Source organism: Watersipora subatra, chromosome 6 (genome assembly GCF_963576615.1).
Source record: "Watersipora subatra chromosome 6, tzWatSuba1.1, whole genome shotgun sequence".
In the NCBI taxonomy this organism is placed as follows: Eukaryota; Metazoa; Bryozoa; class Gymnolaemata; order Cheilostomatida; family Watersiporidae; genus Watersipora; species Watersipora subatra.
Window position 1 is genome coordinate 13,776,386 of NC_088713.1, and position 16,383 is coordinate 13,792,768.

The 16,383-nt window shown below is 32.1% G+C and overlaps 1 protein-coding gene across 1 annotated transcript in view; it reads right to left on the reverse strand.

Annotated features, from left to right (window-relative positions):
• The window catches only part of LOC137398055 (leucine-rich repeat and death domain-containing protein 1-like), a 52,058-nt gene that overhangs the window by 20,701 nt on the left and 14,974 nt on the right, over nucleotides 1-16,383 (reverse strand). Inside the window, exons 5-9 of the mRNA XM_068084156.1 lie at nucleotides 15,574-15,714; nucleotides 11,807-11,947; nucleotides 11,145-11,285; nucleotides 8,169-8,309; nucleotides 2,800-2,940 (exon numbers count right to left, since the gene is read on the reverse strand). Of these exons, the coding sequence (XP_067940257.1) occupies nucleotides 2,800-2,940; nucleotides 8,169-8,309; nucleotides 11,145-11,285; nucleotides 11,807-11,947; nucleotides 15,574-15,714 (705 nt within the window). The remainder of the gene's footprint in view (nucleotides 1-2,799; nucleotides 2,941-8,168; nucleotides 8,310-11,144; nucleotides 11,286-11,806; nucleotides 11,948-15,573; nucleotides 15,715-16,383) is intronic.

The following is a 16,383-nucleotide window of genomic DNA, read 5'->3' on the forward strand; positions in this document are numbered from 1 at the left end:
TCTTCTCTTCACTAATGAAGATGAGGCTTCTACTCTATTAGAATTTTTCCATTCTCTTCGCCGGTCAGTGCCGGTTTTCTTTCTGTTAGAAAATGAAAGTCGCACCGAACTGCAGTCATCTCTGGTAGAGATTTTGCGTTTTCTTCCTATGCCTTTATCATTATTTGTCATGCCTGTTGAATTCCATCTGTTGAATTTGCCAACAACACCTTTCATGAAACATTGAACCTCCTTAGCAATCCGCTTGTTTGATTTTCCCTGCTGGTGAACTTGAATGATTACAGCTCTGTTCTTATCAGTCAACCTAATGTTGAGATGTAATTTTAAAAAGGAAATCGCTGGTCATTGTGAGTCGACTGTTATAGCCCACTGGTCATTATTGAGATAGATTTGAGAGTCTTGAGATAGTTTTGCATTGTTGATAAGTTTCTTACACGTCTTCAACATTCTGTGCAATGCTTAGCAGATTAGAATACTTCAAATACTCTGTTTGGGGTGGTTAAGCGAGTGACAAGTTTACAATGAGTTTAGAGATTAGAAGTAAAGTAAGCTCTTTAGCTTTTTGTAAACGATGAAACAAACACTTTCACCAAATTAAATGAAAAGGTCATACATTTAGCTTAGAATGATTTATAGATGTAAAGAATTAGACTAGTTTGAAATGAGATATGAGGCCAGAGATGCTATTGGATAACACTTTGCAAAGGGGTTGCCATAATTTTGCACACCACTATAGTTGTTATTTGGTTCTACAGGTCAACAGTCTAACCACTCAGGGTAAATCGATAATCTTGTCATGTTGAGCATTTTAAATCTAGAATGACTGGAAACAATAAAAAAAGTGATAAATTTCAAAGAAAATTTGTTGTATTGCCAAATTACTATAGATATAAGCCACTGTAAGTGTAGAGTTTGCAGAAGGCTAAAACTGTGACAAAAACATGGGGTAACATTTAATTTTACCATTACTGCGTATAACCAGAATTTAATAATTATGATCTGCTATTTTTCTATGGTTTATTTTTACAGCCGCTTTGCTGTACAATTACAAAGCTTTAACATTTTAAAAAATTGCACATATCGCATATTAACTTTTTCGTTACTGAGCTAAATTCGCTATTTTTACCATATTATTTCAAACGAATTTTGGAAAATTTGATATACCACTAGATTCTATGCAATATCTCAGGAATCATATGTATATATGTAATCCATTCAAGAATGCATATATAATTTCCCTGTCAAATGCATCTTATTCAGGACAAAATACTCTAAAATGATAAGTAACAAAATGTTTAGTGACTACCACTATCGCAAAATTTCTGACAAATCATTTGCATTAAAGAAACACAGTTATTATTGTTTTATTAATTTCTATTGGCCAGATTATTGCTGTTAATGAATGCTCGGTTACGACTTAGTTACTATGTTTTGCTGGTGTGTTAATAAAATCAACAACAACTTTTTATTAGGAAAAATGACTAATCAAGAAAATGAATCAATGAAAATCACAAGAATCTAAATATAAGTTACATTAGATAGTCACTGTCTTTACTGACACCCACACCGGCTGATGAAGTTTAGGCTGACTCAGGCTTTTTCAACATACGGTCTGGAGAATGCCAGCAATTTGCTGCTCACTCAGTAAATAAAAGGCTCGCCACAAAAAATGGCGATGTTGCAAAAACACATCGTCGACGGCTTCGCCTCACTGGTGCAACAGCTGATGAAACAGGTTCAGCAGTTGGAAAAAAGAAGGACATCCCCTTTACCCTTCTAGTATCAGGTTTACAAAAGTCTGTGGCAAATCTAAAAAGACTGTTTTAGCAAAAAACGTCTACACTGATAAAGCTGTTCATCATTCTAAAATTGCAAACATATTTTCACTTTAAAACTATGCTCAAAAATATTGCAAAAAAGGTCATTGAACTCATTGTTTTTGTGGCAGGGTTTGAAGTCATATTTCTTGAAGTGTATTTCTTGGTTCAATACAAAATTATTTATATATAAGTTAATTTATAAATAGAATTTATAAATTATGTAAGAATAAGCTAACACATAGATCAAATATATATTTAGAAATAAATCACATAAAAAACAACACTTAAACCAATGAAGAAAAATAAGTACAATTTTGGACAAAAATATTTTGCCGATCGATTGGCTAGTTGCAATCTGACTGTTGCTTTTTTAAATGCAATCCTTGCCTTCTGGCAGCAACTCATTTTTGCACCACTGAAATAGTTTGTATTAGGATCCAAACAATTTTTTTAGCTGCACAAAACTTGTATGTGTAGCCATTGAGAATACAAACTTTTTGCATAAATAAAGTGAAATTTTCAGCCAAATGCACAGCTTACACCTGCGTGCTAAGTGCATATTTTACTTTTCATGTAGATAACAAATTATATTAGCTGCATGTACAGCTTGCACATGTGTGTTAAGAATATATTTTACCTTGGAACCGCAAAATGGAGTCTATTGTGACTAATTGGGTCAAAAATAGTTTCTGTAACACATTTACAAACCGGTAAACTAAATTTAATATCTTCTAGGACAACATGAAACCACATGGGTTGATATGGGTTAGTTACAATGAGAAAAATCTCTTACCACAATGTATATGGTTACGGTGCATCAATGGCAAAGTATTTGTCCAAAAATCTAACTTCTTATTAGTAGTTATTGATTTTGAACATTCAGGATTGTGAAAGAGATTAAAACAGAAACTCAGACAGTAATTATCATAAATGTGACAAATCCTTGCAAAAGTATTTTGCAATACTAGTTCAAACTTACCTGAGTGGTGATTTGGAGAGGTTGCAATGGTGCATGCCAAGTTTTTCTAAAGAATCCAGATTTTTGAGAAGAATAGGACGAACAGAATTCATATTACTGTAAGAAAGGTTCAGCTCTTTTATTCTGGGCAGTGAAATAAGTCTGTAACAAAATGCTAAAAACTACCCAATGAATTCAAACTTTGCATTCCAAGTTCTTTGTTTCATGTTGAAGCAAATATTTCTATGAGAATACAATTTTTTCTGTTTTTTGGCTCTACAGGTCACTTTTTTCAGCTCAACTAACAAAGCTTAAAAGTTTTAATAAACTGCACAAATCGCTTTACAAAACTTACCTTTAATATGGAGTCAAATATGTCTAACAGCTTTATTTCATATATTCCTCACTAGTTAGGTCAAGCTGGTCAGGACTAAAAGTTTCTAACGATTAACTTCATTTTTCACCATAAAATTAAATCTTATAGAGGGACTTGATTGCATATTTTTGTAAATCTAATATTTGAAAAAAGTATTAATAATTTGCCGTATAACAAAACTGAAGCTATGTGGAGGTCACAACTATGACACAAGTTGAGCTAAGACAGTGTTTAGGTCACTTTTACTGCAACCATGAGCTCGTCCGAGATAAAAGGCATCATTACAGCTAAGAACCAAACAGTCACTCCTCAATTGTTGTTTTAATTGTTAGAAATTACTCAAAGTTCTTTGATGTAACATTAGTGAAACATTTGAACATTTGCAGCTGTAATGCATCTGACATGACTGGTTGTTGCTCATAAGACTGCAGTAAAATGACCTGAACAAATAAAATACAAATACTTGGATAGGCTGTAGACATACTTTATATTGGCAAAATGTACACTGATTATCGTAATTGGATGAAGCATACATTGCTTTTATATATGGCTTAGCATGGCTTTTGGTAGCAAAAGAGCTAACTTACTTGTTTTCTATTCATAACATCAAACTTTATAAATAGTGATTTTTAAAAAAGTGTAATTTTTATAAATAGTGTAATTTTGGGTGAGCTGAGTTTATTTTTTCTATCACCTGCCTTGTGAAAATCTGGACAAGTTCAAAAACTAGACAAGTTCATTGGCGAGTTATGAGGTATGTAATACATAAAACTAATGAAACATCCATCATTTGAGTTAAATTTAATGTTTACTATTGGGTTAGGTGTAGCTGTGTTTATACTGTTTATCACTACCTTAGTGAAATGTTGCTTGTTGGGTTAAACACATGTATTACCTCTTCAAATTCCCTTAAAACAGTAATTTGAAAATTCAAAAACTGTTTTTTTTACCCCCTTCTTTAGAGTGAAGTTGGATTAGAGCTGACAATCAAATAGTGGCTAGTGCTGTATATGTATATTGACTAACTCACCAGAACTTTGAGAAAATAAATTTTGGCTCATTTGTAAAATCAATGCTAATGTCGCCTATAATTTGTATTTCCTTTCATGCAAAGAAACAATAATACCATCAACCTCAGCATTTGTGCTCTACAGTTTTTGGTATTTAAATCAAAGTATTGGACTGAGTTAAACAAGTAACTGTTTTGAGTAAAAAATGTTAAGATACACTTACTAAATGTCTCAATAGTGTCACTTTCAAAGATTCAAAGAGAATACCTCAACTTTTCAAGTTAAAAGTTCTTTACCTCATAGCAATGGATGCCATTAAATGTTGTACATTGATTTTAAAGAGTTTTATCATCGTTCATCAGATGTTTTAAAGTTTATTAATCAGAATTTAATTCACAAAAAGGACAAACTGAGACAATGGATCAGATTTAGGCCTTGGCGACTTCTAACCAGGGTCTAGTTTTGACTATCGTGACATTGAATATTCTCAGAAAAGCAGCCACAAAATCTATGGCAGCCGCACAAAAAGCGCCCAATAATTAATTTTTATTGATTACAGTTATTAGTATTACTGCAATTGTCGAAAATAACAATGTATTTACTATAGCGCCATTTGTAATTTCTCTTACTGGCTTGTGGACTCTTTTCCATTGACCATTTTCTTTTGTAGGTTCATAAAAATCAGCGAAGTCAATTAGCTGTGTCATTTAATTCAATGATAGCACTGTATTTTGTTACCCTTCTTTGTGGCATACTTTTAAAGATGGCATTCAAATAAAGGTCATCATCAGATAAAGATCACTTTTAAATAGAGGTTATACAGCAATTAACATTCAGAGTTAAATATTCTCCATGAACAGGCAAGTAACTGAATGCATTACAAAAATGAATAAAGTACTTTTTCAGTAGTAGATATAGACATTTAGAGAATTTTTTGATTTTATTGTAAAATATCAGGAAATTAAAAAAAACATTCGTTTGCCATTAACTTATATTAGTACAGTTCATCTAATTTCAGTTTTTCCAATGCTGAAAAAGCTTATCAAAAAAAGATTAATAGGTTATTTGATCTTATATAACCACCCAAAATTTGCTATGAAATGTTACCAAAATTTAATACCGAAAGAATTTTCAGAGCTAATCCGACTACTATTTGCTACAGGCACTAGATAGGGATGAAATCATAAAAGCAGCATTAATACTGTTTTGCAGCCTACATATACCTTTGCTACTTATCAAAAATTTAATCAAGATCCAGAGTGAACTATTTTCTATGACCTCAGTAAAGCTTTGAAATAATATACAAGTATCATTAAAATCACCAAGTGTGCTTATTATCTTATAAACACCACTTATACTCTAAGAAATATGACTGAAAATAACATACTAAGAAATATTTTTTTAAAGAGATTTTCCATCTGATCACCTGTTTTGATTTGTATGCTTATGTATTTGCCTGATTGATCATTTGAATAACTCGTAACTACCCAGGTCAAATTTTTTCATTGAACCCAAATGTTTAATCACAACACAACTAGTGAAGGTCTTTTACCACAATGGCGCATAAGGGGGAAAGTGTCGTAAATCCGCTACAAATTGTTATAAACTTATTTATTTTAGTACAAAGTTGATTGTATCATGCGGATTCACATGTTTCTAAAAGAAAAATGTAAGTCAGTTTTATGGGTCAAAATTCCAATGATGCACAGTTTAAGTTGAATGGCCAAACCAATTTGAAGCTCATAGTTGCATACAACAATGTAAAAATACAATGACTAATAAAAAATCAAAGAAGTGACTGAGAGAATTAGCGTTCATTTAAAAATTCAATTTAATAAAAGGACTTTGAAGCGGAAACATAGGTTATGCAGAATGAAAAGACCTCACACAGAGATGTTGTAAAACTTGGTATATTTTCTTCATAATAAACTAAGCAGTATGTTAGCTTTTTCTGTTTTTGTTTTTCTATTTTTCATATAATTAATTTTAATAAATGACTTTTTGCAATTTAGTTAATATGTTTTGCTGTTTTGTTCATGAAATCAACATCACCTTATTTTTTACGAAAAATGTTTTTGTCAAATTGGTCCTGAGTAGATGTTTGTACAAGAGTCTAAATCTATGTTACATTAAACAGTTACTGCCCATACCGACCCCGTCCCTGGCCGATGCGGTTTAGTTTGACACAAATCTTCTCAAGATATGGTTTGGAGAACACCAGCAAGTCTTTTTTCAAGCCGTAGATAAAGATTTTGCCAAAGTATTGGCAATAATGCGAAATCATCTTTTCCAATGGCTAGCATCCCTGCTGCACAGCTGATGAAGCAAGTTCACCAGTTGCAAAAAAACCATATAGCCCTCTTTCAGTGTCTGGTTTGTGAAGGCTAGTGCCACAATCAGAAAAATCCTGACTTTGCAAGAAACAACCAAACTGAGAAAATGGTTCGTTATTCTAAATTTGTAGGCCCTTTTTCACTTAATAACTTATTTTCAATACTATTGCGTAAAAGCCCATTTCACCCATTGGTAGGTTTGCTAGAATTTGAAGTCAAAGCCGACTTTTTTGTGCAATAGAAAATATGTTATATACAATTTTACTCATTAGTGCAATTTGTTAGCTATATAATAATAACATAGCCTGTGAGCCAAAATATATATTAATAAACAAATAACATAAAAACAATAATGATAAACATATGGAAATAAATGAACTATTTGTGTATCACAATAATTCATCAATTGCTTGGTCAGTTGCATTTTGGTTGATGCTTTTGTTTGTTTTGTTTGCTTGTTTGTTTGTTTATTTCCATCTATAATATTACTATCACAAAAAATAATATGAAGAGTGTTTCTTACAGTTTAAAAGGACAGGATAAATAGAAAAAAAGTCACTCCAGGAAAAGTGATGATGAGGTCCCTGCGCGCAATAGCAAGGCTAATCAAGACGCGGAACCTGAAAGTAGTGTCAGCAGAAGTCTGTCTAGTTAGTTTAGTCTAGTCTGGTTGTCTGAGGTAGCATTTCAGTTCATTTTTGAAAGAATTAGCATTTACAATTTTATGCAGTGTAACCGGTAGTAGATTCCATAGCAATGACTCTTGATAATTCAAACAACATTGACCAGCTTTTGATTTAAACAATGGTATTTTTAGGTATATGTGTGTTTGACGAGTAGTTAAATGTGTTATTGTCCTGTTTTGGTTTATTTCATAAAATAGGTTTTGTGCTTTTATCAGTACTTTGTATTTGTATAACTTTTTAATAGTTGAAATTCTATTTAGGTTGAATAGCGGATTAGCAGAAAAATCAAAAGCTTTCTTGTGAAATATTCTGAGTAAAGTATTCTGAGATTTTGTTTGAATGCAATCCATATATTCTGACACCATGTATTGTTGTACTGCTGAACTAGCTGATATTACCATTCAAACAATTTTTGAGTCAAGCAAAACTTTTACGCATAGCTTTAAAGAATATAAACTTGTTGTGTAGATGAAGAGAAACTTTCGGCCACATAAACATTTTGCACATGCGTACTAAGCACTGTTTTTATCGCAGAAAAAGTAGTAGAGAGTTTATTGTAACTATATAAAATTTTCATGAATATGAAGAGAAACTTTCGGCCACACAAACATTTTGCATGTGCGTACTAAGAACTGTTTTTATTGCAGAAAAAGTAGTACAGAGTTTATTGTACTACTAACACCAATAATGAGTTGTAACATAAAATTACCAACCAAAAAAGTGATTTTAGAGAGGTGCATCACAAAGCAAAACCACACAGCCTCACATAGGTTTGCCATGTCGGAGATGTTTCTTGCTTCGATAGATTTGGTTACACTGCAGGACAGGCTGATTAATTCTAAAAAAACAGTTTTCTATTTGTGCGAATTAAATTTAAACATTCGAAACAGTACAATGTGATCAAAAGAAGAAACCCATACGATGATTTTCATCAACAAGGCAAAGTCTTGTATAAGTTTTCTTTGGGATACTATTTCAGTCTTACCTTACTTTAGAGTTAGCAAATTTGCAAAACTCCATGTTGAGTTTTTCCAGTGAACCAATATTTCTCATGACAGCAGGGCTAACAGGATCGAATTTATTGTGAGAGAGAGTCAGTTCTTTTAAGCTGGCCAGTGAAGCGAATCTGTAATGGAAGGTCCTAAAATTATCTAATGACTTAAAACTCTGCAATCCAAGTTACTGGTTCCACATTAAAATAATTTATTTCACGAGAATACAAAATATTCTTTTATTTGGTTTTACAAGTCAGCAGTCTAACCATGTGTATATTGAGTAAGCACTCAGTGTAAAATAATAATCATGTTATATTCAGCATTTTAAATCTAGAATTAAGAAAAACGAATCAGCGAGGCAGTAAATATTGAAGAAAATGAGTTTTATTGCCAGATTACAATAGAGACATGGCAGTGTAAACGCACAGTTGGCAAAAGGTCAAAACGTTGTCTAAAAATGAGATAAAATCTAATTTCACAATGACCGCAAATAATCAAAATATGATAATTATGTTTTGTTGATTTTATATCACTACTTTTCACAGTTTCTTTCATGTACCATAACAAAACTTCAACATTTTGAAAGTTGCACATGTGGCATATTACCAGTGAGGTTCAGCATGGGTTAGAGCCAGCTGGACAGGAGTAGAGGTTTATAACGATTGCCTTAACTCTTTTGATTGCAAATTCATTATTTTAATGAAACCTAATTACATATATGTTAAAATGAAATGTTTATAGAGGGTATGTATAAGTTGTCATATAAATCCAATGCCATAAAAATGCCACGACTGTGCTACAGGTCCAACTCAGACAGTCTTTTAGTCATTTTTGCTACAACCAAAAGCATGACTGAGATTAACCATTCATAAAAGTTGTTTCAGCTAAAAATAAATATTTCACATCAAAATTTTAGGAAATGTAAGTGTCGTGATTTTGGGTGGGTTGTGTTTATGTTTCTATCACTCGCCTAGCAAAGTTCTGCTCGTCAAATTGAACAAGTACATTGTCTAATTATAAGGTATGTCATACATGAAACTGATAAACCATTTTAACTTAATGTTAAGTTTAATGTTAACTATTGGGCTAGGTTTTGCTGTGTATATTCTTTCCCTCATTACACTGGTGAAACATCAGTTGGGTGTGCATAAATTTTCATATCAGCTGATCAAAGCAGTCTAAAGAAAAAACTCATACAAAGAAACTTAGAATATACTTAAAAATTACAACAAAGGATTTTGAATAAAATTTTAAATCTCTCTGTTTGATCATATGAATAAAATGTAACTACGATGCCAAGTTCTTTATTTTTACACCTAAATTTTTTATTTCTTTCCTGAAAAAATGATACGGAGAAGGTCACAAATGGAACCAAATAATACAAAAAGTCATTTTGAATGAAGTTTTGTATCCGCTTGAGTAATAATTCAGATAATTAGCAAATATGCATGTCAACATTTTTAATCGAACTAAAATTTTTAATGACAATACAACTATCGGTGTTCTCTCTCCTGCAACGGAACACTTAAGGGTAGACAGTGTCATAAATCTGTAACATATGGTTATAAACAAAAAAAATGTTAACACGAAGTAGACTTTTCCATGCTGATCTAAATATTACTAAAATTACATTTGTATTCTGTAAGTATTCTGTAATCAAACATACTTGGCACTGTATGGTCAAACCAATGGGAAGCCCATAGTTACACATTATACAGTAACATAAAAACACAATGACTAATAATTAATCAATGAAGTAACAAAGTTAGTTTGAATTATATTTCAATTTCAAAATTAAAAACAAATCATTGAGGAGCGAGCTTAAGATGCACAAATAGAAAAACTTCTGACAAAGATATGTTGTGAAACAATCTGTTTGAGTAAATTATCTAAGAAAACTCAGAAATAATTTTACAATTTGGTTTTATTGCTTTTCTGTTAGTCATGTTATTATTTTTAATGAATGACTAGTTGGGGCTTAGTTACTATGTTTTGATGTTCTGTTGATAATATAAACATCACCTTATTTATTATGGAAAATGACTTTTAGTCAAACTGGTTGTGCTTAGACGTTTTTACATGAACCTAAATACAAGTTACATTAGATAGTTACTATCCAAACCAACCCCTGCCCTGACCAATGCTCTTTAGGCTGACACAGATTTTTCCCAGATGTGGCCAAGAAAAAGCCAGCAAACTTTTGTTTGGTCAATATAGAAAGATCTTGCCAAAAGAGTGGCAATATTGCAAAATGATCTTTTTAACTGACTAGCATCCCTGCTGTACAGCTGTTGAAGCAGGTTCAGCGGTTGCAAAAACAACCACATGGCCTTGAAGCTTTTTAGAGTCAGGTTTTTGAAGGGCAGCGGCACATCCAAAAAAAGCTGTCTTAGCAAGAAACAACCAAACTGGGAAAATGGTTCAGCATTTGAAATTTGTAGTCCAATTTTTGTTATAACTATATTGAATAAGACTACATAAAAGCCCATTGCCGCCATTAATATCTTTGCTAGAGGTTAAGGCCAAAACTGGCTTTCTTTGTGCAATAAAAAATTAGTTATATGTAAATTAATTTATAAGTGCAATTCGTAAGCTATATAACAATAATAACCTGTCCTGTGACCAAAATATATATTAAAAACAAAAAGTTATTGATGGCAATAATTAGTTGATGTAACACAAATTTACAAACTGTTAAAATGATTTTTAAAATGTTCATCACAAAGTGAACCCACTCGGCCTCACATAGGTTTGCTAGGTCGGAACAAGTTTTTTACTATGATAGAGTCGGTTGCAGTGTGGTACACAGGCTAATTGTTTAAAAAGCATCCTGGTTGTTTATTAACCCGTCTTGAATTTAAAAACTCAGATCCATGCAAGAAGGTTAAATGAAGAAACTCATACAATAATTTTCATAAACGGGGAAAGTCTTGTGTGAGTTCTTAAGGATACTATTTTAGTCTTACCTGAGTTGGAGTTTATCGTACTCGCAAGACTCCATGTTAATTTTCTCTAGCGAATCTATACTTTCAATGACCACAGGGCTAGCAGAATCTATTTTACTGTAGGAGAGATTCAGCTCTTTCAAGCTGGCCAGTGAGACAAGTCTGTAACATCAAGTTCAAAATTTATCCAACAACTTCAAACTTTGCTTTCAAAGTTACTTGTTTTACGTTGAAGCAACTAATTCCACAAGCATACCACATATTGTGTTGTTTGGTTTTACAGGTGAACAGGCTAACCTCTCAGTGTAAATCTATAATCTTGTTATACTGAGCATTTTAAACCTAGAATGAATGAAATGAATTAACAAAGTAGACAAATAAACAAATATCAAAGAAAATGAGTTATATTCCCAGTTTACAATAGACACCAGCTAGCGTAAATGTAGAGTTTTCAGAAAGCCGAAAATGTTGTTACGCTGGGACAAGTCTCGTAACGCAATGTGGTTGGTTACGGTGCAGTACAGACTAAGTGTTTTTTTCGAGCAATCTAACTTCCTATTAACAGCTTTTGAATTTGAAAATCCAGGATTATTAAAAAAAGTTAAAGCAGAAACTAACACAGTAATGTTCAAAAACGCAACAAAATCTTGCGAAAGTATTTTGCAATACTATTTTACACCTACCTGAGTGGCGATTTAGAGAAGCTGCAGTAGCGCATGTCAAGTTTCTCTAGGGAATGCAGAGTTTTGAGGAAAACAAGACGAGCAGAATCCATTGTACTGTGAGAGAGGTTTAGCTCTTTCAAGCTGGGCAGTGAAGCAAGTCTGTAACCAAAGGTTAAAGTTATCCAATGAATTCAACCTTTCCATTAAAGGTTAGTTGTTGCATGTTGAAGCAAATATTTCCATGACAATACAATGAGCTATGTTTTTTGTTCTACAGGTCAATCATTCAACTAGGCTTATATAGAGTTATCACTCAATAGTAACCAATAATCACATCATGTTGACAATTGTATATCTACATGTAGAACAAACAAGAAACTGAATAATTAGACAGCAAAGGAAAATTAGTTATGTTGCCAAATTACAATAGAGGTAGTACCGTAAATGCAGACTTGGCAGGGGCAGCAACTGTGACAGAAATATGAGATAAAATTTAATTTTACAAAGACTACATATCATCAAAACTTAATAATTATATTTTGTTTATTTTCTATTGTTCAATAGAAAATTAACACGGGAGTGGTTGCCTTTTCAAGCAATATTTTTTTCAGCTTCACAGCCATAAGACAGCTTTGATAGCTTAAAAAAAACTTTAAAAATTTTTTAGAAATTTTTGAGCTCAACTAACAAAACATCAAAGTTTTAATAAACTGCATAAGTCGCATATTAAAACTTACTTTCAACATGGAGTCAAATATTTCCAATATTTCCAATTTTCCAATTGCTTACTTTTTAGGTCAAGCTGGTCAGGAATAAAAGTTTATAATGATTACCTCAGTTTTTTGCTATCAAATTAAATCTAAGCGGGACAAAATTCCATATTTTTAAAAATCTAACTCTTGAATAAATTTGAATACTTTGTCATATTACAAAGTTGCCGTGTACACATCACAACTATGACACAAATGAGCTAAGGCAGTTTTTTGGTCAATTTTTCTGCAACAATGAACTTGTTCGAGACGAAAGATTCCTCAAAATTATTACAGCTAAAAACTAAATAATTGCTCTTTAGTGGTTTTTTTAATCATTAGAAATTACCTGAAGTTTAGAGATGTAACACTAGTGAAACATTACCAATTTTTAGACTCTAATTCACAGACCAAATTTTATTGTGGGTTCACAAAGATCAAGGAAGTCAAATGGCAATGTCCTTCACTTAAAGGATGGCACTGTATTTTGTTACCCTTCTCTGTGGCGTCATATTAGAGGTGGCATTCAGATAAAGGCGTTCATCAGATAAATATCGCATTTAAACACAGGTTATGAGGTAATTAAAATTCAGAGTGAAATATTCTCCATCAACGGGCTAGTAACTCCATTGCATTACAAAAATGAATAAAATTACTTGTTCAGTTGTAGATCTAGACACGTTAAGCATTGTTTTTATTTCATTATGAATTACCAAGAAAATTTATAAGAGTTTAGTTTGCTATTTACTTATATTACATGTAGTACACTTCATCTAATTTTAGTTTTTCCAATGCTGAAAAAGCTTATCAAAAAGAGGTTAATAGATTTATTGCTTTCATATAACCACCCAACTTTTGCTTTTAAAGTTAACTAAAATTTGATAATAGAAATATTTTCAGACTTAACCCGACTTCTATTTGCTTTCAGTCATTAGATAGGAATGAAATCATAGAAGCGGTGTTAATGCAAAAGTTTTTGGACCTTTGCTAGCTATCAAATTTTTAATTAAAATCTAGAGTGAACTATTTTCTATTACCTTAGTTGAGCTTTTATTCAATAAAACCACAAAGTAAGCTCATTATCTTGTACCTTGTCTCATTACTTTCACCACTTTTTCTCTAAGAAATCTGACTGAAAATAAAATACCAAAAAATATATGTGAATGAAACATTACATATGGCTACCTGCATTGTATATGTATATATGTATACATTTATTTATATTTTATATGTATATGCTTTTACCTGCATGGTTGATCATTTGAATAATTTGCAACTACGCATGTCAAGTTTTTTCATTGAACCCATATAATTAATGACAAGTACTTGTGTCCTTTTTACCACAATGGCCTGCTTGAGGAGGTTCAGTGTCATTATTCTAACATATATGGTTATACAAAATTATAATTTTAAATAAGTTTGAATGTAGCATGCACATCCAAATGTTTTTAAAGGAGCAAATGTATTATGTAAGTCACTTTTATGGGTCAAAATTCCAATAATACACATTTTAAATTGTACGGTCAAACCAATTCAAAGCCCATAGTTGCATGTTAGACAATAATGTGAAAATACAATGACTAATAATTAATCTACAAAGTAACTAAAATTATCAAAAAATTATATTTAGCCTTCAATTTAATAACAAGACATTGAAGTGAAAGCGTAGGTTATGCAAGACAAAAACGTCCTGAAAAGGAGATGCTGATAGTTACTATGTCTTGCTGTTCTTTTGATTATATCCACTAGCATTATTGATTATGAAAAACGACTTTTTGTCAAACTGGTAATGAGTAGATGTTTTTAGAACAATCTAAATATAAGGTACATTAGATAGTTACTGCCCATACTGCAGCCCGCACTGACCGACGCAATTCAGGCTGACACAGATTTTCTCAAAATATGGTTTAGGAATGCCCGCGGATTTGTGTTCGAGCCGTAGAGAAAGGTTTTGCCAAAAAATTGGCAATTTTGCAAAATTGTCTTCTCAACTGGCGAGCATCCCTGCTGCACAGCTGATGAAGCAGGTTCAGCAGTTGCGAAAATTATGACATGACACTAACCCTTTAAAGTTCAGGTTTGTGAAGGCCAGTGCCACATCCAAAAAACTGTCTTTGCAAGAAACAACCAAACTAGGAAAAACTGTTCATTATTGTAAATTTGTAGGCATATTTTCACTTTATAAATATATTTGATAATATTGTGTAGAAGCCGATTTCACCCATTGATATGTTTGCTAGAGTTTGGAGTGAAAGCTGGCTTTTCTTGTGCAATGAAAAATAGTTACATCCAATTTACTTTCTAAATGCAATTTTTAAGCTATATAATAATAACATAATCTGTGACCCAAATGTATATTGGGAAACAAATAACATAAAAAACACTACTCATGAGAAATGAAGAAAAAGAATTACCTACTTTTGAATCAAAATGTTCTATCAATTGCTTGGTCGTTGCATTCTGATTGTTGATTGTGTTTGAATGCAACCCATATCTTCTGACATTAGCTATTTTTACACTTTTGAACTAGTTGATATTAGAACTAGTTGATATTACCATTCAAACAATTTTTTTAGCCGAGCAAAATCTTTATGCATACCCTTTGCCAATGCATAATTGTCGCATAGATGAAGATAAACTTTCAGCCACATACGCATCTTGCGCATGTGTGCTTAGGACAGATTTTATCTTTGAGAAAATAGTAGATAGTTTATTGTAACTAACTAATGCCAATAATAAGTTGTTGTAACACATATTTACAAACCGATGAACCAGTGATTTTTAAAATGTGCATCACAAAGCAAAATCACACGGCCTCACATAGGTTTTTAATGCCGGAACAAGACTCTTACTACAATAGAGTCAGTTACATTGCAGTACAGGCTACAGTTTTATAAAAAAAACTGTTTTCCTATTCACAAGTTTTGAATTTAAACATTCAAAACCAGAAATCAAAAGAAGTAATTAATACAATAGATTTTATCACTAAGGCAAAGTGTTGTATAACTTTTCTTTGGCATACTATTTCAGTCTTACCTGACTTGGGATTTAGCAAACGTGCAAAACTCCATGTTGAGTTTCTCCAGTGAACCCAATTTCTTCATGACGACAGGAGTAACAGAATTAAATTTATTTTGAGAGAGGTTCAGCTCTTTCAAGCTGGTCAGGGAAGCAAGTCTGTAATGGAAAGTTCTAAAATTATCCAATCACTTCCAACTCTAGTATCCAAGTTAGTGGTTCTACATTTGAACAAATACATGTACTTTCTCAAAAATACAACATATTCTGTTATTTGGTTTGGTAGGTCAACAGTCTAACCATGCGTATATTGATTAATCACCTATGGTGTACCAATAACCATGTCCTATTTGGAGTTTTAAATCTAGAATTATTAAAAATGAATGATCGAAGTAGTAGATATCAAAGAAAATGAGTTTCGCTGCCAAATTACCATAGAAATGCGGCAGTGTAAATGCAGAGTTGGCAGAAAGCCAAAACTTTTACAAAAAGCTGACGATAAATTTAATTTCACAAAGATTACAAGTAATCAATACTTAATAGTTGTGCTTTGTTGATTTCCTATGGCTCATTTTTACAGCTTATTTAATGTACAATGAAAACGCTTCAACATTTTGAAAAACTGCTCATGTAACATATTCACAATGAAGTTCATCACGGGTTAGAACCAGCTGGACAGTAGTAGAGTTATCTAATGATTGCCTTAACTCTTTTGATAGCAAATTCATTCTTTTAGTGGGACCCAATTACATACATGTATATGTTAAAATCATATAATGAAAAAGGGACTGTATCATTTGTCATATAAAGCAGATGCTATGAAAATGC